The sequence below is a fragment of the Castanea sativa genome, chromosome 10 (assembly GCF_040712315.1).
Source record: "Castanea sativa cultivar Marrone di Chiusa Pesio chromosome 10, ASM4071231v1".
Classification (NCBI taxonomy): domain Eukaryota; kingdom Viridiplantae; phylum Streptophyta; class Magnoliopsida; order Fagales; family Fagaceae; genus Castanea; species Castanea sativa.
Genome location: NC_134022.1, coordinates 36,506,065 through 36,528,901, shown reverse-complemented (window position 1 = coordinate 36,528,901; position 22,837 = coordinate 36,506,065). Strand labels below are relative to the sequence as shown.

At 34.4% G+C, this 22,837-nt stretch overlaps 2 protein-coding genes and 1 pseudogene across 2 annotated transcripts; 2 read left to right on the top strand and 1 right to left on the bottom strand.

Moving 5' to 3' along the window:
• The first annotated feature begins 405 nt into the window (after positions 1 to 405).
• LOC142614138 (uncharacterized) lies at positions 406 to 6,997 on the top strand. Its single transcript, XM_075786680.1, has 6 exons — positions 406 to 599; positions 742 to 854; positions 1,852 to 1,987; positions 3,236 to 3,373; positions 3,474 to 3,607; positions 6,609 to 6,997. The coding sequence occupies exons 2-6, from the start codon at positions 811 to 813 to the stop codon at positions 6,766 to 6,768; spliced, it is 612 nt and encodes a 203-aa protein (XP_075642795.1). The 5' UTR covers positions 406 to 599; positions 742 to 810; the 3' UTR covers positions 6,769 to 6,997.
• A 3,016-nt stretch (positions 6,998 to 10,013) lies between these two features.
• Positions 10,014 to 12,403, bottom strand: LOC142612462 (polygalacturonase inhibitor-like; annotated as a pseudogene).
• Positions 12,404 to 13,306: 903 nt separating this feature from the next.
• LOC142613391 (uncharacterized) lies at positions 13,307 to 21,477 on the top strand. Its single transcript, XM_075785733.1, has 16 exons — positions 13,307 to 13,566; positions 13,880 to 14,080; positions 14,205 to 14,326; positions 14,733 to 14,783; positions 15,096 to 15,215; positions 15,325 to 15,444; positions 16,011 to 16,152; positions 16,463 to 16,633; positions 17,429 to 17,584; positions 17,686 to 17,792; positions 18,200 to 18,290; positions 19,877 to 20,018; positions 20,095 to 20,251; positions 20,493 to 20,609; positions 20,699 to 20,825; positions 20,973 to 21,477. Exons 2-16 carry the CDS (start codon positions 13,952 to 13,954, stop codon positions 21,228 to 21,230), a joined length of 2,010 nt encoding a protein of 669 aa, XP_075641848.1. The 5' UTR covers positions 13,307 to 13,566; positions 13,880 to 13,951; the 3' UTR covers positions 21,231 to 21,477.
• Positions 21,478 to 22,837: the final 1,360 nt, after the last annotated feature.

Genomic DNA, 22,837 nt, shown 5'->3' with positions numbered 1-22,837 from the left:
GTACCCCATTGTAATTATCGAATTAAAAAAAAAAAATACATTTTCAGGAAAGTTTAGATTCCAAACCGACTATTATTTCTAGAGCAAGAGTTTATAAGAGAAAAAAGAAGATGATGAAAAAAAAAATTTGGGCTCATGAATACACTACTACAAGCCCAGCTGAATATATGGATCAGCCCAAAATCCAGCGGATTTCATTTGATATATAGTCATTCAAACCTCAAACCTTAACCTTCTCTAGAAGTCTAAATTAGATTAGTTTGTTGACTCCAAAGTCCAAACGCGTGGGTTTTAAACTGAAAAAACAAATGGGCCTAGCTGTAGCGAAAGTCTAGAGAGTGCGTGCAGCTCATTCTCCTGAACACGAGCGTGGGGATAAAAGCAACCATAAGGGCAAAACAATCAATATAGAGCGACTCTCTTTCTCTCTAGAGTCGCGGGTCCCAAAAGTGTTTCACCTAATAAAGTCGCTCAACAAAAAACTAATCAATCATAGCTCGAAATCGCTCGGAGAAATCAAGAAACACAGAGATAGAGAGACACAGAGATAGAGATAGAGAGAGAGAGTCCTAAATCCGAGGCTGCTTTTCTTAATTCTGGTACGAGTTCGCTCAAATCCTAATAAGTCTTTTGTTGTTTGTTATTATAGAGTATATCTTAATTATTAATTATTGTTGGTCTTATCTTTGTTAATTGCTAAACCCCCCTTTAATTACTTTTTTTTTAAAATATTTTTCCCAGAATTTTGATCGCGGAAACGACGTCGTGGTTGCGTGTATTTTTTTTCCTTACACTCTCTGCATCATCACCATGGCAATTGTGTTTGATGAATCCACCAAAATTTGCAATCACTGGTAAATTATTATTATTTTTTCATTTTTTAATTTATATATGAAATCTATGTATGGGTCTGATTAAATTTGTTTAGGATTTTTTTGTGTGTGTGTGTGTGTGTGTGTAATATTCAGAAGAGGGTGTGTGGGTATGAACACAATTTTCAAAATGAAGATTATGTGTCAAAATTATGGGAAATCGGGTATCTAAATGCTGCTATGATATGAAAGGTTTTAATCCTTTTGCATTGATGAGTTTTTTTAATGCATGCTTACTCATTTTGACAAACTTTACACAAGATAATGCAAAAAGAAAAAAAGAAAAAAAAAAAGAGATGGGTTTGGTATGGATTTAATATGATTTTAAAATTGTTTCCTTCTTTCACATTTACATTTTCTTATTCACATTAGCTTCAGATTATTTATTTATTTATTTATTTTTGTAAATATTTTCCCTTTCTTTGATAGCTGGAAGTTTCCAATGAATTAGGCTGTGCTGAGTGGTGCCCTTGGGGCACCCACTTTGTGCATTGAGTTACAAATGTTTGTATTCCAAGGAATGTCAATTCAGGGTAGTGGGTTCTATTCCTTCATAATAATTATCTGATGGGCAGTTGGGCTGACATTTGTGGGATAGATTGATCCATCAAGCTATACTAGTTTATCAAACTACTTTGGTTTTTTTTTTTTTTTTTTTGTTGGTTGGCGAAATTTCTCCCTAATGTAAAATTCTCATGTCACGATGTCAATCTCGTGGTGATCCTGAATGTTATTACGTCTTGATCTTTCAAATCACTATTGCTTTTGCCGTTGATTTGAACTAGATTGTTAAGTATCGCCCAGTGGCATGCTTGGGTAAGGAATTATTTCAATTGAATGTGAACTTTCTGTTTGTCCACTTTGACTAGATTAGTTTAGATGTTTCTAAATGCTTAACATAAAATATCCTAAGTTGAAACTTTATGCTAATACTATTTTTGTTACAATTCTGTTGAGTGATTTCATTTTATGTTTCCAGTGACAGAGCCATCCCATCTTCAAATATTGATTTGCATTACGCTCATTGCTCCCGGAATCTAGAAAAATGTAAAGTTTGTGGTGAGATGGTTCCAAGAAAACATGCAGAGGAACACTTCTTAAACACCCATGCTCCGGTATGAGCCATTTTTTTCTAGAGGCCTCTTTAACGTGTCCATGTAATTTGCTGGAAAGTTTCCTTTCCTGTTTCGCTCTGCTGGAAGGATTATTTTCCTTTTCTAATTCTGGAGTGAAGGATTTTCTTAATTACTTGAGCACAATATTTCTCTGAAAATAGATGATAATAATAATAATACTGAATTATTTCCAACTATGAAATGTATATATGTGGTTGGTCACACAATCCTATGAATGTACTCTATGTGTATATTCCTATTATCTTCTTGATAAGTGTGTCTTGCCCTAGTATCTTACTAGTTATTTGAGATTTTTGCTTTTGTGGGGGCTTGTACAAAACAAGTAAACAATAAATTATTATAATGATGCCTTGGACATATGGTGGAGTAGAGGTAATGAGAGAGAATGGGAAAGTAATAAGATTCTTATATTTGTGCTCTTATTAAAAGTGATGTCCAGGTGTCACTCTTCTTTGTGATGTCCATGGATAAATGGTGAAAGAAGATTCATATAATAGATTCCAAATGTTTGGAATGTAGGCTTTGTCGAGGTTAGTTTTCTAGTATGCTAGCTGATGAGATTAGGAGGAGAACAGTGGAGTGCCAATGCATCTAGGAGCCTAGGAGGCTAGGACCTGGTTGACTATTTGCTTATATCTAAACGAGCTGCTTTAGGTCATTAATTTAATCTCTTAGATTAATGAACCAATTAAAACATATAATGATCCATCATCAAGAAGCCAAAAATGGTATGCTGTTTTAATTCCTGAATATCTGGTAGCAGATTCGGACTTATATTGATGGACAATTTAAACAAAAGTTTCTAGTTAGAATGAATTTGTTCATCAATTTACTAAGCCTATTTCCATCTGAAAGTACATTTTCATCTGTCCGTTGGATGTAAGATGCATAAGCTCAAGGTGCTTTCTATAGATGCTATGAATTATTTGTATTTGCTATGCATAACAAAGAATAAAGGAATGCTAGATGTGTATTTTTATTTTCAAATGCAAAATGAAGATTAAAAGAACACTAGGCGTGTGAAGTTTATTGTGATAATGGTCTCAGTGGAGGTTCTTTGGATTTAGAAAGACACAGTCAACTTCTTAATGATTATTGATTAGGGTGAACAGACTAGTGAAGTGAGCCTGATTTGTTTGGTTAGGGGTTTTTTTTTTTTTTTAAATTTTAAATTGAGTATTGATGTTATATGATTTCCATGTCATTGACATATCTGTGTTGGATCAGGTATCCTGTTCACTTTGCAGTGAGACAATGGAACGTGAGATTTTAGCAATCCACAAAGGTGAAAATTGCCCACAGAGGATTGTCACCTGTGAGTTCTGCGAGTTTCCATTGCCCGCAGTTGATCTAGCCGAGCATCAGGTACTCATTGTCAGTTATTTTTAAAAATTTAAACGTAAAAACAGGTGTTATACTTTAGCACCAATTTTCATAAAACGTCTCTGTGTCTTTTTACTTCTAGGAAGTATGTGGAAATCGGACAGAGCTGTGTCAGCTGTGTAACAAATATATTAGACTGCGAGAAAGATATAACCATGACAGTAGCTGCAATGGCAATGGCAATGGCATATTAGATAATACTGTGGGGTCTTCCAGGTAAATATACTATCATTTACCTTCATATGAATAAATGCATTATAGTCACTTTTTGCAAAATTTTGAGTATATTCATGTTTTATGAACTTGCTTTAGGATTTCTATTTCATGGAGATGTTACATTCACCAGGAAACCTTAATATAACTTGAATGGAAAATGTTCATTATAAGATTTTTTTTTTGATAAGTAAGTTTTGGCCCCAAGGGGAGGGGGAAGGAGATATTCGAACCAGTGACCTCTGTTTCATGAGGCATGGTTTTGGTTCCTTGCCAAAAAAATGTTCATTATAAAATATATTGAAATCTATGCTTTAAAATTTCAATAATCTTAGTGAATGAATAAACCTTAAAGCATTGTTAGGTAATTAAAATCACAAGTTATACTGAACCTTTAAGAGTTCAATTTCTCTAACATGATGGATAAACCTTAGCATCTCTGTACTTTTATAAATCAGATAATTTGAATTTAAACCATGGTTTAAATTCTCATTGGATTTGAAAACTTTGTGTAACTGTTTTTTATTGCTGCTAAGATTCGTTAGTATTGTTAAGGTTCAGAGAAAACATATTTGGTTCTTGATCATCTTCTTCTGTTTTTCTCTTGGGTCATATAGAACTATGATTAGAGAAGGTGCGCAGTGATTGTAAGAACGGACAATATGTCTTTGCTTTTGATCAAATTTTTTATGAGTACTTCTGCATTATTTGTGTGGTACACTATATTGTGCGTCCATAGATTTTTAAGAGTTTGATAATTAAGTTTGTAGATTGGGGGATAGTTTGGTCTCCTTTGAAGAAGGAAGGACTAGAGATTTGGAAGTTTGAGCACATTTTATCAAGCACTAATAGGTAATTGGCTATGGAAATTTGGAGTATAGAGGCATCATCTATGGAGGGTATTATCTGTAAAAAAAAAAAAAAATATCGTGAATCCTGGGGGGGTGGGGCAATGAATGGATTTTAGAGGGTCATATGCGGTATTTGAAATGCTGCATTAGAGAAGGTTGGGATACTTTTGTGAGATATATAATGTGTTCTGTGGGGAATGGCACATTGATTCATTTTGGACATGTCATTTAGTGTGAGGACACTTGTCTGAACGATTCATTTCCTGAATTATTTCGGATTGCGGTTGATAAGAATGCTTCAATTGCTTCCTATTTGTGTGGTGAACACAGCTGGAATCCTGAATTTAAACAATTACCTCAGGATAGAGAATTGCGGTTTATAGATAATTTCATAAATATATTGTATTCTAATTTCCCTTTTAGATAGAGGATCAAATATCTTAGAAACCATCAAAAGAAGGAAAGTTGAAAGTTCACTCTACTATTAAGTTTTGAGGGGTTAAGGTGATTCCTTAGATGAACAGCAGTGTTGGATAGAATTATGACAATGGATAATCTTCAGAAGTCTAACGTTATTATTGATTAGGGTTGTATGTGCCTCAATTGAGCTCATTTACTTCACTGTAGGGTGCAAGAGATTTGATCATTTGCGTTTACTTTATTTGGAGTATCATGGGTTACCAAATATGGCGGATCGGATGCTAAGCTGTTTGAATGGGATTGTCACAAAAGCTCTAAAACTTGGAATGGGGGGTTGCATTGTGGACAATTAGCATAAGTGAAATAGTAAAACTTTTGATGGCATCAAATATCCAAACAACATCGTCAAACATTGCTAAGATGTTTGTATGATTGAATGGTTATTTTTAAAAAATATTCTCTCATCTTCTATTTTAGAATTCGTAGATAGCTTAAGCTTTGAGAATGTAACTTTCAGGAGTGGGATTTTTGATATTAAATCTGCCTAAAATAGTTTTATATTTTGAAATGGTTTTGAGGACAATGAAAAAGATTTCACATCTTTAAATGAGAGCTATTTGATATGAGAGAATGAGGGAGGACTGTTTTGGTATTATTTTTTGTTAGGAAAAAATGAAGAAGTAAAAGAACCTTGAGCCTTTTTGACTTTCTTATATCTTAATGAGAACCATGTTCTTATATCTATCCACATTTTTATGGAATAGACCAATAGAAAAAGTACAAAAACATTAGTTTGTAAGTGTATAGAGTTTGCATTTTCCATTGAGTAAAGAACTGTTTTTCCTAAGCTTCTAGATCACAGTTAGCTATCAATTTAAGTTTATGACAGTAATGGTTTAGCAAAAATGGCAGCAATTAATTAGCATCTAATGTTTGTACTATATGACATGGTCATTCATCATTGAACCTTGTCATGTATGCGTTTTTTTAAACATGCTATATTTACCATGTGTGAATAAGTCAGGAAATAATGGTCATGTCTTTTTTTTTTTTTTAATTTAAATTTAAAATTTTATTTTAAAAAGAAAATGTTTTAGAATGACCACCTTTTAGTAAACTCTCTCATGTACACCATGACTGGGGATCAGTGCTGCTGCATAAAAGGTATTCTCATGTGCTGACCATGAGCCTTTCCTTTGTTGCATATGCATGCTAGCTGTAGCACATACCTGATCAATTGGTGAGAGCATGCATGGGTTGCAAATTGTAGTTCCACATGCAATTGCACAAGTTTACATGTTTTGATGATTTTTCTTTAGTGGGCTATTTGCATCCAAGTTCTCCCCATCAGGCAATTCCATTAAGCTACGAGGCAATGGGGATTGCTTCTTTGTACCCTTGTATTATTAATGTCTCCATTGTCTGCCCTTTTTTCCCCGTTTATTATTATGATCACAATCTTGGAATGTGGCTCCAGCATTCATTGTAATCACGATATGAATTTCATTTACTTTTTTTTTTTTTTTTTTCAACTCACACGTGTGATATATAAATATATATTGGATAAGTGCAAGTTTCCATGTATCTTTGTAGGTTCTAGGGTGTTGTGGTTCAGTAAAACTGCAGGACTTTTGCATTTTCTTCAATGCTCTTTAGAATTTTAATGGAAATTTTTTGTTGTCCTGAATTTTTAAATTTTCATGGAGAGTAATTCTTATGGATTTTGTCTGAAGGGATGTGAGGGCAGCTGAAAGGGACCGCGGTGCGCAAAGAAGGCAGCCACCGGACTTTTCACGGAAACGTCTTATATTCACCATAGCAATAACAGGCATTGCTGTTCTATTAGGATCTCTCTTTTTCCAGAGAAAGACGGAGAGCAATTCAGTGCATTAGCAGCAGAGAGGATACTTTTTTGTAAATCTGCTTGAGAGCTTCCTGTTCCATTTATCTGTATCTGAAACCATCTGAGAACATACTGTTATAATTGAACTTCATTGGGTTTGTGACAATATACTGACAGGTTATGCAATCCTGGTTTACTTGTTTTAGGGATGCTTCGTGATTCAATCGTGACATATATAGGCCACATAAATAAAACTTAGAACAGTTGTACTTTGTCAAATTCTACTCTTAATTCTGTAATATCTGTTGAGCATGAGATTCATAAATGGCAATTGCATGAAAAATTGTATAGAGGAGATGAGGGTGATATTTACTTGAAGCAATGCTAGGGGCACACCTCTTTTACAACTTGCTAAGGTGACGAGTTATAATTGGAGCAACATAACTTTGACACGAGTCCATCAATGATACCACTTCACTTTTTTTTTTGGTACCAATTAGAACAAGCTACGTCAGGAGTTGTATGCCTAGATTGGTAAGGGTAGGGATAGAACAAATTTTATTATAAAAAGTTTATAATTGTAAAAGTTTTATAAACTAGACTGGTAAGGGTAGGGATACAACAAATTTTTATTATAAAAAGTTTATAATTATAAAATTTTTATAAACTGATGTGTCACTAATCACAAATAATTTAAATATTTATTTATTTATTTATTATGTTGTTGAAGTGATATAGTTACATTCATTACCATGTGAGCTTGTAAGTCTTCAGTAGTAGTATTAAAATTTTGCCTAATGGAAATACTGAGAATCATCTAGAACCAACTGATCTGTTTGATTGTCAGTCTGCATTAGGATTATGAACTAGTCTATTTGTCACTCACTTCTTCTTCTTCTTCTTATTGTTTTTCCCCCCAACTAAAAATGAGATTAGATACATGATACTATCAAAATGGTAGCGGTTGTTGCTCTTTATTTATTTATTTTCTTTCCTTCATTAACTTGCATCCAATTTTCACTGTATACAAATCTTCTGGTGTATCATAGTTTTTCCCAGTGTACATTGTACCTTTGCAATAATCTTCTCAATTCGCCACCATACCGGGCATCATTGGGATTAGCTTTAACTGTATCTACCTAGGTCTATTTACAGTGGTGTGTTGATCAGAGTCCCCTTTTAAGTACAGAGCATGTCATATTACATATAATGCCCATACTCAATACCTTGTGCTCGAAGCACTATATCACTAGTGGGTGTAGGTCACTTTGCAATTACACCAGTTGTTTCTGTTGGTTGATGGGCAGTTCTTCATTTGTTCTCCGAGTAGTTCATCTTTCAATTGTCCTGTTTAGAGGCCTATTCTTGTGTCATACGGTTAATTTTTTTCTTAAATTTTCTGCTTATGATTGCCCCAAGTCCCTGACTTTGTGTTAGCCAACACTACACATACTGTAAGAACACTTAGAACAAATTATTAGGAACACAAGCACACACTATTTACAAGGAAAACCCCAACCTTTATTACTCACTCTCAAGTACAAAGGAAACCCTTACAAAGCTTGGAGAAATACACAGAATTCTCTCAAAGCCAATTACACAATCTGCTGTTGACACCCCCCCAATAGCATAAAGGTCAAATATACAAAAATAACTATCAATGGCAGTTATTGCCAAGTAATTGCCTGTACCTTGGACAACCTGCCACTTGGGTTTGACTTAAGATATCATCAACTACTACTATCTTGGCTCATTCCTCACATTTTTATCCCCTACATTGTAGGCTAGCATCATCAGAAACATCAGGAATTGCTTGGTAATTGTTTTTAATTGCCATTGCACATCAGCACATGTCAATCATGAGGCTTCTGCCCATCACCCAGTAGCCCACACAACATCCACATTTGGGGAGGCTTGGCCCATGCCTAAGATATCCCCCATCAAGCCACACATAGCCCATATAGCTAACCCACATGCAATACACACATTGTAATTGCCCATTAGCCCACTAGTATCAGTCCATGCACTAGGCCAGCATCGACTAGCCCATACCTTGCACATAGCATATGGTTGTACATCATCATGGCAACCTAGCCCTGCCTTACACACAAGCCACATAGCCCACACACAAGCAACCAGCCACCAATATCATGCACTACCAAACCAGGGTGGACACCACCTATTACTACCTATCATGAAACCATCTTTGCCCACCATAGCCCTCCTATGCCATGGTCTTGGGGCATCATGTGGAGTAAGGTGCCTCCACATTTTGCCCCCATCCACTACTCAATGATCCAACTTGAGTTGGGGGACTAAGTATGTCTCCCTTAAAGAGCATTGAAGAGCATCTCGAATATGGCATGAGGAAACATTGATCTGTTGAGGAGACATAAAGCCATATAATTGGCCCAATCCTGCCCAAGTACCATCATTCCTCGTGTCATCATCATCACCAACTAAAGCTCCTAACACCTTGCAAGAGGAAAACACATCTTAAGCATTCAATAAATGTATCTTACATGTGAGTGAGATGATCATATATCAGATACATAAAATGATTATTGCTATGAGATAAGAAGTCCATTGAGCCAATCTAATAATTTTCGATCTTATTTGTGTATAGATTATAATATTATATTAGTGATTAGTTTCTAAAAAAAAAAAATTATATTAGTGATTAATGATGATAATTTTTTTGGTAGAAGTGTTAATATCACTTAATACTTTTTTTAAAAAAGAGCCTATAATACAAAACTCATTCTCTAAGTTTCACTGGAATTCATTTCAGTTTTTTAATTTTTCTTTTGTTCATTTCAGTCATTTAAGTTCCATTTTTTTCAATTAATACCTCTATGTTAACTTTAGTTAAAATTTTTTTAGAAAATAAATTCTAGAAAATATTTTTTCAATCATTAATTAGAATTTTCAATTATTAAAGTAAAAAAAATTAAAAATTTGAATTATTAACTACAACATTTAATAAATGTTGATGGAGAGCCTTAACTAAATAAACTTGATAATTGAGGAATGAAATAAATGAAACAAGGGGAAATTACAGTAAACCCACATGTGGTTTGACTCATTTGCACTTTGCTTACCTATGGTTTAAAACTTAACACTTTACCCACTTGAGATTACCTCTGTTAGGGCTTCGTTACTCACATCTGTTTAAAATAAGGGTAAGTATGTAATTTTGCTATCTTTTTATGTATCTCTCATCTTAAAACAAAAATTATATTAAAAAACAAGAGAAAGAAGATCTAAAAGTTAGGGTTTGTTGTAAAAATTTTGGTCAGGACACAAAACCCACTGGACTTTGACCACAAAGCCTATCATAACTCAAGATTTTTTTTTTTCAAAATAACATTAATTTGCAAACACTTTTGTTAGTTAGCATTGTTTCCAAACTATTTAGAAAACTAACATCGAGTATATGAGACTTAAGTTTATTGTAGCAAATCGCGTATCACAGACTCGATTTCTACGAGAATTCATGTGGAAATCAACTCTGTGAGACTTGAGTTCCATAAGAAGACCTAGAAATCAAACTTAAAACACACAAACGTACAAAGACAAACCACAAAACCCAGGAAGACAAAAAACAGAGAAAGATCAAACGGAAACCCAAAACAAGAATTCAAAAAATAGAGAAATCAAACCAAAAGGATCTTTCTACTGAAACCCAAACCACGGAGATCAAAACGAGGTGGCTACGGTGGCGACTGAAATCAAGCTCTTAGAGTCTTTGGGTGGGTTTTTTCATTCTTCTTGTTGATTTTCTCTCTGGGTCTTGCTGTGTTCTTGTTGTTGATTTTCTCTTTTGGTCTTGCTGTGTTAAGTTCTGATTTATGGGTTTTGTGGAACTTGAGTCGGTAAGACTTAATTTCCACCTGAATTTTGATGAAAATCGAGTCTGTGATACTCGAGTTATTACAGTAAACTTGACTCCTACATACTTAGAAATGTTAGTTTCCTAAATAGTTTGGAAATAATGCTGACTAAAAAAATTGTTTGAAAATTGATGTTCTTTTGAAAAAAAATCCTTATAACTCATGTACTGCAAATTTAGTCCGATCAACTCCATAAGAAGACCTCCATAGATCTTGTTGTGGTTAAGATCCAAAGAAGTCAAGCTCTTGGGTAACACCACCTTTGACAGATTAAATTTCAACAAGTTCCTTGACAAGTCCACGAACTGTATGGTCTTGTTCGATCTGAAAACCACAGATGCATCGCCTTCGAGTTTGTTACGCGACAAATCAATATAGCCGAAGTCCATGTGGGCGAACGAGGATGGGGTTGAACCGGTTAGTTGGTTGTGAGAGAGGAACATGTATAGTTCCTAGGGAAAATTACCAAGAGAGGAGGGGATTGGTCCACTGAGTTTGTTACGGTCCAAGTGAAGTCCATTGAGGTTTGGAAGTTGTGATAGTGAGGGTGGGATAGAGCCAAAGAGTTGATTGAATGAGAAGTCAATGAAAGTGAGGTTTTTGAGTTTGCTGAGGAAATCAGGAATTGGGCCATTGCAGTAGCGGATCGAGCCTGGATTTCTAGTCAAAAGAGGCAAAATTAAAAGATAAGATTGAAGGTAAAATTAATCTAAGAAATATTAATCGATACTAATAACAAAATAAATAAATGACTATATGCCAAAGTCATTGTCATACATAATCTAATATAAAATTTTACTTCAATTAATTTTTTTTTCATTTCTAATTAAATTTACTCAATTGAAAAATCTACTTCAATACGAGCTTGTTTAGAATTTGACCTGGACATATTACCAAGAAGTTGTATATGTTCCTCAATGCCATGAATGCTTTTAAAATGTTATGTACACATTTGAGTTTATATCAAAAACTCAGGTTTTTTTTTTTCTTTCTTTCTTTTAGATCAGAAAAAACTCAAGTTCAGATTGGAAATGGTTGATTACAAAAGAAAAAAATTGTAAATAAGAGGCGGACTGGTGAGGTGCTACAGTTTAGTATCACTATATTTTTTTTCCCAATCCTATTCAGCGAAGTTGTGTGCAAAACCAATGTACTAGTAGGTGGGACCCATAATTTAATAAAAGTGCTGCTTCAGTGCTTTGTGAATGTAAAATTGTCTTCTTGTTGACAAGTTAGCTATAAATATAGGGGAATGTTAACCAGCACCACCTGGTGCTGGTTAAGGGCAGAAAAGACAAAAAAAATATGTTAGAAAAAGTTAAATTTTTTTTTGAATAGTACTACAAAACTGAAAAAATGATATGAATAGCAAAAAAGGACAAAACTTGTGTTAGAAAAAGTAAAAGAATTTTGTGGTTAATGGGCACCGCATGGTGCCCATTAACACAACCCATAAATATATAGTAAAAACTAAAAAGTTGTTTCAGTTAGAAGGGGCAAATATCCTTTTACTACGTTTATTAATAATTTACTACTAATACATAGAATTTTTGAGAAGATCAGGGGGGCAGCTGCCCCCCCTCGACCCCCCTCCCTCCACCCCTGGGCCAGTGAGATTAAGCCAGCTGAGTCTGAGAAAGTTGAGGTGTGTGAACTTGACAATGGCAGGTTGGATATGACCAGTGACGTTGGAAAGTTTGTGGAATTCGAGGTTTGTGAGGTATGGGAGATCACCAATTTCAAGTGGGATTTGGCCAGAGAGGTTGCCTGCGAAGATGGTGAGGGAGTTGATTTGTGTCAATAATTTTTACAACAAAACCCTAACTTTTAGATCTTATTTATTTTGTTTTTTAGTATAATTTCTTGTTTTGGAAGGGAAGAGACATAGAAAGAGAACAAAATTACGTACTTACCCTTATTTTTAATAGAGGTAAGTAACAAAGTCCTAACAGAAGTAATCTCAAGTGAGTAAAGTGTTAAGTTTTAAACCACGGGTAGGCAAAGTGCAAACTACATATGGGTTTATTGTAATTCCCCCCTGAAACAAAGTTAAAAACAAATCATATAATAACAAGATGATACATTCACAACATTTTCACAACAAATTATAGGTGGTTAGTTGTTATTAGTTCAAATTTAAACTTAATACTAAGGGTCCGTTTGGATAGAGCTTATTGCTGAAAACTGAAAACTGAAAACACTGTAGCAAAATAATTTTTAAATGTGTGAATAGTACCGTGGGACCTATTTTTAATAAAAAAAATTCTGTAAAGTGAAGTTTGTGGGTCCCATGAACAGTACACGGGATCCACAAATGTGCTGAAAGTCAGCAAAATGCGGCTATTGTTCATGCACAGTAACATGAACAGTAGCCTTGTCCCCCCGACCCGTGCTGCTGCAACAGAAGAAGAAGAAAAAAAAACAAAAAACTCAGACGCAGACGCAGACGTAGACGCGGAAGAAACTGTATCCAAACTCAGCCTAAGATTATTTTTTTACCCAACAATAATAATTAGTAACACCTATCACTTAAAATTTATTATAAAAATATTATGAATATATTATTTTCCCAAATAATAATCATCAGCTAGTTGAGAATATTTAAATATAGGTTGTATTAAATTCTGGGTTTGTTTCTCTCTCCTCCAGATATTATTTGTATCTACTACATGGCACAAGATCCTATTTAGCAGGTCTGTAACTGTAACTGTATAACACGATCCAAATAGTCAATCAGAATATCTTTCTTCACTTATCAAAAAAAGAATATCTTTCTCCAACTCCACAACCTTCCTTCCACCAACGATCGCTAGCGTTTTAAAGCGCTGGAAAATGTACCCATCCACTCTGCCTCAGCAATCGCACCCAACGGCCTCAACGATTATCACGCCTTTCTATCTATCTATCTATCTATATCTCTCCGGTCGGTGAACGTGAAAGCAACCAATTTCCCAGGTTAGTCTAGAATTCAATATCATTTTCCAGGTTATTTTTATAGGAGATTTTATTATTAGTATTAATTAGAGACCGTTACATATTTGGCATAATTCGGTTACATGTGCTATTTCCTATTCAGAAATAAATATCACATATCCATCACAAATTAATTTTCTGATGATCAATCAACATTAATTAATTACGGTTCTCAAAAAAACAGACAACATGTTATTTTCAAGTTCAATATCGAATTTATTTAGAAGAAGCTTATCATTATTAATTTCTGACATTTTTTTTCATTATTTCATGATGTGTGCTTTGGCTTCTCCAGCAAGCAACTCTTGCACTCGCATGTGTAAGGACTAAGGACTTTTAGCTTTTGTTATAAAACTATTGTCTATCTATGGACATCATCAAACATCCAAGAACTGCATTGAGATCTTTGTTTTCTCCTAAAAAAGTTCCTGAAGGTGGTGACAAAGGTTTCAACATGTCGAATGTAGGAGTGAGGTTGCATATTCAAGATCGTTATGTAAGCCCGTGTTCTATTCCCTTTTTTCTTGTGTATTTTCTTTGGTTCAATTGGCTAGACTCTGTTAAAAAGTGAGTTCTAGATTGCGTTTGAATGTTTCGGTTTAACTTGGTGCTCTATGCAGGTGACGATGGATAATGGCATAGTCCAAGTGACACTATCAAATCCAGGTGGAATAGTTACTGGGATACGATATAATCGTATTGACAATTTGCTTGAAGTTCTTAATAAGGAAACTAATAGAGGGTATACTGTTATACAATTGCTTTTGTTGCTTCAGTTTCTCTTTCCATTATTTTGTTTCGAAATGGTTTTGTGTTGGAATACAACGTTGGATTAATAGCTTTGTAACTCGCTGGCATTACTTGTTCTTCTTTATGAGGAGAACCAGGGTTCAAATCCCCCCTCCCCTATTGTTGTAACAATCGAATTATAAAAAAAGAAAAAGAAAAACTGATTTAGATAGGTATCTCTCGAACTAACAATATATAGTTATTTATGTAATAGGCTTTATATAGAAAACCTGTTCAGACAGCAAACTTAAAATTTTGCTCTCTAGTCTTTTGCTTCTTTAAACTAATTTAAGTGGACATTGAAGGTGTTTTCTGACTTAGGATTTGAAATTGTCTCTGTTTTTCAATTGAATATGTAGGTATTGGGACCTTGTCTGGAGTGCACCAGGGAGCAAGGGAATATTTGATGTGTATGCCCATCTCAACTTCTCTCTCTCTTTCTCTCTCTCTTTCTCTCTCAGCAACTACTATGTAACTCTTAAAATAATCTAATTGAAACAAATATCTCACTTAAGAATCCTCTGTCTTGTAACTAGTGATTAAACTGTGTCCAAACTGATTTAGGAGTATATTAACTTAATCAGTGTCAATCCTGCAGTGAATCTCAAACCCCCCATCCCCCTCCCTCCTTCCTCTCTCTTCCATCCCGAAATTTTTGTTATCTAGAAGTTTGGTTATTATGCTTAGGCCAATATGCAAATCATGAACTGGTTATTATGCAGGATTTATGGAACAAGTTTTAGGGTTGTAGTGGAAAATGAGGACCAGGTCGAGCTCTCATTTACGAGAATGTGGGATCCATCCCTCGAGGGAAAGTCTGTTCCCTTGAATATAGACAAAAGGTCATTCTCAAATCACATATAGTTTTTATTTCTACTTATCAATATATATATAATGTTTATTTCCAGGAGAATGTTCATTACATGATTGCTTTTGGCGATTCTCTTCCAGGTTTATATTGCTTCGTGGTTCTTCAGGCTTCTACTCTTATGCTATTTATGAACACTTGAAGGATTGGCCCGATTTTGACATTGGTGAAACGAGGATCACTTTCAAACTCAGAAAAGACAAGTATACATATTTTATTCATTATATATATATATATATCATATAAGATTTCCTGTATATATATTTGATAAGTAGATTGACAATTATATATACTGTTTAAATTATTTCAAAGACTGATATCATCTGAAAATTTGAAGACGTTATGCCTTGGCCTCTAAGAAGAAATTTTATAAGCATTTTTGTTATAACTATAATGGTTTGAAGAAGAAGTTGGGTGTTCTTTATCTTTAATTTTTTTATTCTGTTAATTGACTGGACTATATTGTGAACATCCCAATGGCAAGTGGTAATGTTCTATTCTGGAAATTATGCGTTTTTCATCCTCAGTGCTCTAGTTTGGTTATATTTATATTTTTCTATGAAAAGTCAAGAAACGTTCTATTGAAGAAAATTGTGATCAGTAGAAAACTGGTGAGGATGTAAATAGAACTATAGAAGTTCTGCAAAATATAAAATAAAAGAAATTACACGTAAACTAATGAGACGTACTGTTCCCATTCTTTTCCCAATAGTCAAATTTTCTTCACTAGTTCAATAAATAAATAACTGTTTAACAATGCGGTATTTAGGTTTCGCTACATGGCCGTAGCAGACAATAGGCAAAGATGCATGCCTCTTCCTGATGACCGATGCCAAGGAAGATGCCAAGTCCTGGGCTATGCTGAAGCTGTTCTACTTGTCAACCCAACTAATCCAGAGCACAAGGGAGAGGTGCTTCTTCCATACTTGTCTTTTAGTTTCTTAAATGATTATTTATCATTTAAAAAAAATTTAAGGGTAGGATATCCATAGCTGTAAATAAACTTTTATTTTGTTTATTGGAAGATAGCATTCATTTTTGTCCCGACACTTTCTCAAGTTGACTTGGCAATGTTTTGAGTGCCTTGTGGCTTGTAAAACAAAGTTTCAGGATGGAGCTTGCTGGAGAATTAGAGATTCTTCTCTTCAGATATAAATAGGTGCATATACCTGCATTTTCATTTATTTATTTTTTGTTTTGATATGTTTTCTTGATGTGCAGGTGGATGACAAGTACCAGTACTCCTCTGAGAATAAAGATATTAAAGTACATGGGTGGATATCTAATAGCCCACCTGTTGGATTCTGGCAAATCACACCTAGTGATGAGTTTCGATCTGGTGGACCTCTCAAACAAAGTCTAACCTCCCATGTGGGCCCCACCACCCTTGCGGTAATGATGGATAGTCATTGTGAACATTTTGCAATAAGGGTGGCTTGCTTATTATAAAATCTTAAGGTAATTACATATAAACTTTAGAATTTGATTTTGGTGTCAAATTAAACCACGAAGTTTCAATTGGTATCAATAACCACCCCATAGTTTGAACACCATTGCAATATAAAACCTCAAAATGCACTGAGTCATTGGAAATTGTGAAACAAAGTGTGTATAACAAACACTGCTCTATAAATATATATATCTTTCACTAGTATTTTAGTGCCACACACACCAAAAAAACCTGCAAGATGATTAAATCTTCATTAAACTGTGTTTATTAATTACTGACTTTACACATAAGTAAGCCATTTTGTATTCTTTTTTGGGTACCAAAATACTACTTGCAATTCATAATAGGTAATAAATTTCATTAAAAATATGCAATAAGGAGCCAATGAGCTCTAACTCAAAGGCACTGCCCTTGTAAGAGTAAGGTAGTTGGTGAGTTTTGGGGTCCAAGACCCTACAGGTGTGTGTATAACTTACCAGTAGAAAAAGGTGCAATAAGGGGTGCAACCCTAATTCAATTTCTATGAAAAGCTTCAATCTCATAACAAGTGATTCACATCCCTAGATTTGGAAACTATATGTTTGACCTTAATGCAATTCTTCCTTCATGGTTTAATTTGAAACTAAGTTCAAACATGGAGTTTATTATGTGATTACCCTTGACTGTAAACATAAATTTGTATCATTGGTTTTCTTGATAATTCTAATTAGATTAGATTATTAAAATGGTATCATCAGATGTTTCTTAGTGCTCATTATGCGGGACAAGACCTGGTTCCGAAATTCAGAGCTGGTGAGCCATGGAAGAAGGTCTTTGGCCCAATATTTATTTATCTTAATTCTGCATCTGATGGAGATGATCCGCTTTTGCTATGGGAGGATGCTAAAATACAGGTCTAACTTAGAAAATCTGCATCCTTTTATTGTTTTAAACAATTAGTACAATTGGATTCTGATCTTTTGATGGGGAATAACTGATAAAAATTAATATTCAGATGATGAATGAAGTCCAGAAGTGGCCATATAGTTTTCCAGCATCTGAGGATTTCCAAAAGTCTGATCAACGTGGCAATGTTGGTGGTAGACTACTTGTCCTAGATAGGTATGCGCATGAGATAAGCTTAGTGCACTTTTAGGAAAGTTCTTCAGGTTTTTATTTGTATCAGTGGTCATATCATTATTCTATTGTTATTGTCATGGTTTATCTACAAGTGTTCTTATAGATCAGATGCTTGTATTTCAATTTTTATATAATAAAAGGTTATCCGGTTATTTTGTTTTGTATTGTCGCATTTTGAAAGATTAGGAAATAAAGTATTATCTGGTTACTCTGCTCTTGATTTGTAGCATTTTGAAGGATCAAGTGTAAAATTTTCAGGTCTTGATAATCTTTTAACTTTAGTGGATGTACTATTATCATTAATTGGCACATGTGGATGTACTATTTTTTTTGGTCTTTTTGTGAGCATAGATGAGTCTCATTGAAGTTTTTGCTGTTTTAATGTCTAGGTATACTAGCAAAGATTATATGCCAGCAAATGGTGCTTATGTTGGCTTGGCTGCCCCAGGAGACGTTGGATCATGGCAAAGAGAATGCAAGGTGATTTTTCTAACCTATTTTTTTGTTGATAAATAAGTAAGTTTTATTCAAAAGTAAAAATAACACCATACAGTATATGGGGTATATACTGTTGGTGCATCAGTGAACATGAAAATTACAACTATCCATGAAATCCAACAGACACAGCTGGATGACTAGTCAGTTATAGCCATCATCCAACCAAATAAGGTACATAAAAACAAGAGCTTCAAATCTGCTGCAGATCGTTCTGAGCCTTCAAAGGTCCTTGCATTCCTCTCCTTCCATGAAGTCCACATAACACAAAGAGGGGTAGCATTTCAAGCAGCCTCAACACCAAGCTTACTACATCACCTCTTCCTACAAGCCAGCATATCTAACACCCCTTCTAGGCAAAACCCACTCCGCTCCAAACAAACACAGTACAAACGACCATTATTCACTAGCCATTTGGCAGTGTAATAATAAATGATGGATTGACCCTCCATCTTTCTTGCACATACAGCACTAGTTCACAATTAACACCCTCCATTTTTATAAATTATCAATTGTAAGAATCTTTCTCAAGGCTGCAGACCAAGCAAAAAATGCCACCTTAGAAGGTACTTTTGCTTTCCAAATACTCTTCCAAGGAAACATAGTTGCTGTCCCCATTATCTAACCTCTTAAAATGTCCTTTCCATTATGTATAGCAATAGTATGGCCAATCATTATGGGTATAGTGGTGAGACTCAAGCTGACTCTATTTTTTGTCCCAATGACCGCAAAAGTTGTCCTTCCTTTTTTCCTTATTCATTTTTTAGAATATATGTCTCCTTATTGTTTATGAAATAGGTAGCCTTGTAACCTTTACTTTGTTATCATCATGACCATCTATATAATTTTCTATTTTTTAAAAGAATGAAAAGGGAAGGCTTGACATTGTATTGGTACTATTGTATACATTTTAGTTAATTTATGTTACACTTTAAAAATTAAAATACTGTTTTACTTCTTTGAGTTTAATTGGAAAACCAATGACTGACACAGGTGCAGAGGGGAAAATTGGGAATTTTAATTCAAGGCTGTTTTTTAAATGTTTTTGGCCTGAAAAGATTAAGATTTAAATTAAGATTCAAATAAATTATGTAATTTATTGAGCAAAAAATTTTGGTAGTTTAAGCAGACTAAATTGAAGAGTGTTTAGGGTTAAAATCAATTAATTCTAATACACGTATTATGTATAAGGTTAAGCACAAATGATGTAGGCCTAAAAGGATACTGTCACTTAATTTACTTCAAAAGTGATTTAGAGCTTTGTTTCAAATTTGTTACATCAAGAGTTCCTTGAGATGAATTGAAGACAATTAAGATGCATGATCTCCCGAATGCTTGAATATAACAATTGCAAAGTTGAATTATTAACAACATTTCCTAGAGATCTACTACTGCTTGTTAGCATGCGCTCAAGATACATCATTAAGTAATATTATTGAGTGAAATTTGTATGATATAACTAAATGGGTCAGAAATCACATTTCTAAATATATGTTTCAACAAAGTCAGGTTTCAATGAAGACACAATAAGAGATGTCCTTACAGAGTACCTTTTCTTCTCCTTTTATTAGGACTATCAGTTTTGGACGAGAGCAGATGAGGGAGGCTATTTTTCCATCAACAATATCCGTACTGGTGACTATAACCTCTATGCGTGGGTCCCTGGTTTTATAGGAGATTACCGATATGATGTTTCCATTACCATAGCCTCAGGTATTGCTTCTATGAATATTTTAGATTCTTCAAATGTACCATAAATTATATATGGCTTCAACAACTTGTATTGCAGGTTCTTATGTTGAAATGGGTGATCTTGTGTATGAACCTCCTAGAGATGGACCTACATTGTGGGAAATAGGTATCCCTGATCGTTCTGCTGCAGAATTCTATGTTCCTGATCCCAATCCAGAGTACATTAACAAACTGTTTGTCAATCATCCTGACAGGTTAGCTCACTTCATTGCATTTGTTTTCCCTGAAGGAGATTACTGTTTTCTGTCCTAAACGTCTTGATAATAAACATCCCCCAATTACTCTCTTTACAAATTGTATGATGAAATCCTTCCAAATAATATTTTAATGAAGAAGGTTCCAAAGAAGATAAGCTAATCTTCATACAAATAAGCTTAGTTTTCAAAGTGGCTATGTACTTATTCTTATATGTGCCATGATGATGTCCTTTGCCAGGTTCAGGCAGTATGGGTTATGGGGTAGGTATGCAGAATTATATCCTGATACAGACTTAGTCTATACAGTCGGTGTTAGTGATTATACTAAAGATTGGTTCTTTGCTCAGGTTCCCAGGTATGGTTTATTTATTTATTTATTTTTTTAATTCATGGTTGTTCCATGTCAGGAGCTATACATTGCATTCTATCTTTCTTGCATTGCAGGAAGAAAGATGATAACACACATCAGGGAACAACCTGGCAAATTAAGTTCATACTTAACGGTGTGGATCGCAGAAGTACCTACAAACTGAGGGTTGCACTGGCATCTGCAACTCTGGCTGAATTACAGGTATGATATATCCAGATAGCTTCCTTTTTCCTGGCCAAAGACAATGTCCAGATTGACTAATTACTGATCATGCTGCTAGAGTGATTCCATTTACACAGCAAACTGGATCTAATGAAGTTTTTTTTTTTTTTAAATTTTATTTTCAAGGTACGGATTAACGATCCAAATGCAAAGCGGCCTCTATTTACAAGTGGATTAATAGGGAGGGACAACTCAATTGCTAGACATGGAATTCATGGGCTCTACTGGCTGTACAACGTGAATGTACCAGGTGCTCAGCTTGTTGAAGGAGAAAATACTATCTTTTTGACGCAACCAAGAAACACCAGCCCTTTCCAGGGTCTTATGTATGATTACATTCGTTTAGAAGGCCCCCCTTCTTTTAATGTCAAAGATGAACTCTGAGTTCATTTTAGTGGAGTTGCAGTAGTATTTATCACATCTTAGAGTGTTTATTTATACCCTATGCATGTATATATAAAGCATGTCTTCCACTCTTATCAATTTGTATCTAAATAAAGAACTTGACAAAGACTGATATGTAAGTTGATGCATTTTCTCTTTAACGGGCAGTCTGTCATCTTTCCCTGTAATCCTAAGAGCCATTGGTATAAACTTTGGAAGTATGCAGAATTTTTATTTGAAACAAGCATCACCAGCAATTTTCTTAGCACGGTAGTGTCTGTCCCACTTTCTTAAGAGGAGGTTTTAGGCTCAACTGTGTGTGTGTGGAGACTGGAGACTTTTACAAGTAATGGGATAAGCTGAATTCGTCGTAGAAAACAAGTAACCTAGCCTCAGGCAATATTATTCTTGAGTTCCAACTTGGTTCACAAAGGACAACCAAGTAGACCTAGCCTCTGATAGCCCTTTGTCTGAGTTGCAACTTGGTCGGAGAAGGGAAATAGCGGGTTTGTTGTGTTGTTGTGCCGGTGCTATTTGACATTCTCCATCATAGTTTAATGAAAGGTAAGGATGCAGCACAGCAGCTTATAGATTCTCTATTATACAAATAACAAAAATATTAAAGGTACTACAAATTTTATTACATAAAAATTAAAAATTAATGTAACAATGAATGTGATTGGACTTCAACAATTTAATAATTGAATGTTTGAATTACTTGTTTGTAATTAATGATAGATTAATTAGTAAGTTTAATGTAGTAAATCCTTAGTATCACTCTGTCGCTTGTCAAATATCAAGACAATTGAAGATTAAAAATAATTGTTTTAGAAAATTTTAAGATGTTAGATTTTTTTTACTGTTTAGAAATACATTTAATGTATAACTTTATGAATTGGATAATAAATGACAGTAGATTGATATAAAATTGTTCATGCATGATACTTATCTATTTTTTTTAGAGATAATTACAACATGCTGCTAACCCTGCAGTTCGAACTATTTTTCTCCTAGAAACCCCCAAGCACTTTGTACATGGAGAGGTGCCAATTTAGCTACAAAGTCTTTGACTGCATGATACTTATCTAGAGAATACATGATGTACCATTGACAAAATATTTATTTAATATAAAATTATAGTAGGTGTAACTTGAAAGTTGAAACCGGATATGATTTATCCACAAAAAAAAAAAAAAAAAAAACTTGAAACCAGATATATAAACAATGCCATGTCAGCAAAATTGCATGCTTATTTCCAAAAAAGCAGTAACCAAAAATTATGAAGCAATTCTTAAAACTTAGATGGCAATCTAAGTTACCTATCTGTGTGCTCTGAATTGAAATTGCAATCTGTCCAAAACCTTAAAGTTGCTTTCAAATTTAAAGCCTCCTGCACAAGATTATAACGACTGCATGGCGTGGCAAACAATGCTTGGAGGGGTTTCATCTCATTGGACATGCCGTAGGTCCTTGTTGATCACCTCTATCAAATAAATTAACAGAAAATCTTTTCCAGTCATACATTCCATTATGTTATAATGATGATATTGTAGAATATTCGCTGCTTAATTCACATAGCGACTCTTGTACGCTATATTTTCTAATGC

Coding starts and splice junctions, on each gene's coding strand:
- LOC142614138 (XM_075786680.1), top strand. CDS start 811: ATGGCAATTGTGTTTGATGAATCCACCAAAATTTGCAATCACTG. Junction 1,988..3,235: donor TCTTAAACACCCATGCTCCG/GTATGAGCCATT, acceptor GTGTTGGATCAG/GTATCCTGTTCACTTTGCAG. Junction 3,608..6,608: donor AATACTGTGGGGTCTTCCAG/GTAAATATACTA, acceptor TTTTGTCTGAAG/GGATGTGAGGGCAGCTGAAA.
- LOC142613391 (XM_075785733.1), top strand. CDS start 13,952: ATGGACATCATCAAACATCCAAGAACTGCATTGAGATCTTTGTTTTCT. Junction 14,081..14,204: donor TGCATATTCAAGATCGTTAT/GTAAGCCCGTGT, acceptor TGCTCTATGCAG/GTGACGATGGATAATGGCAT. Junction 14,784..15,095: donor AGCAAGGGAATATTTGATGT/GTATGCCCATCT, acceptor GTTATTATGCAG/GATTTATGGAACAAGTTTTA.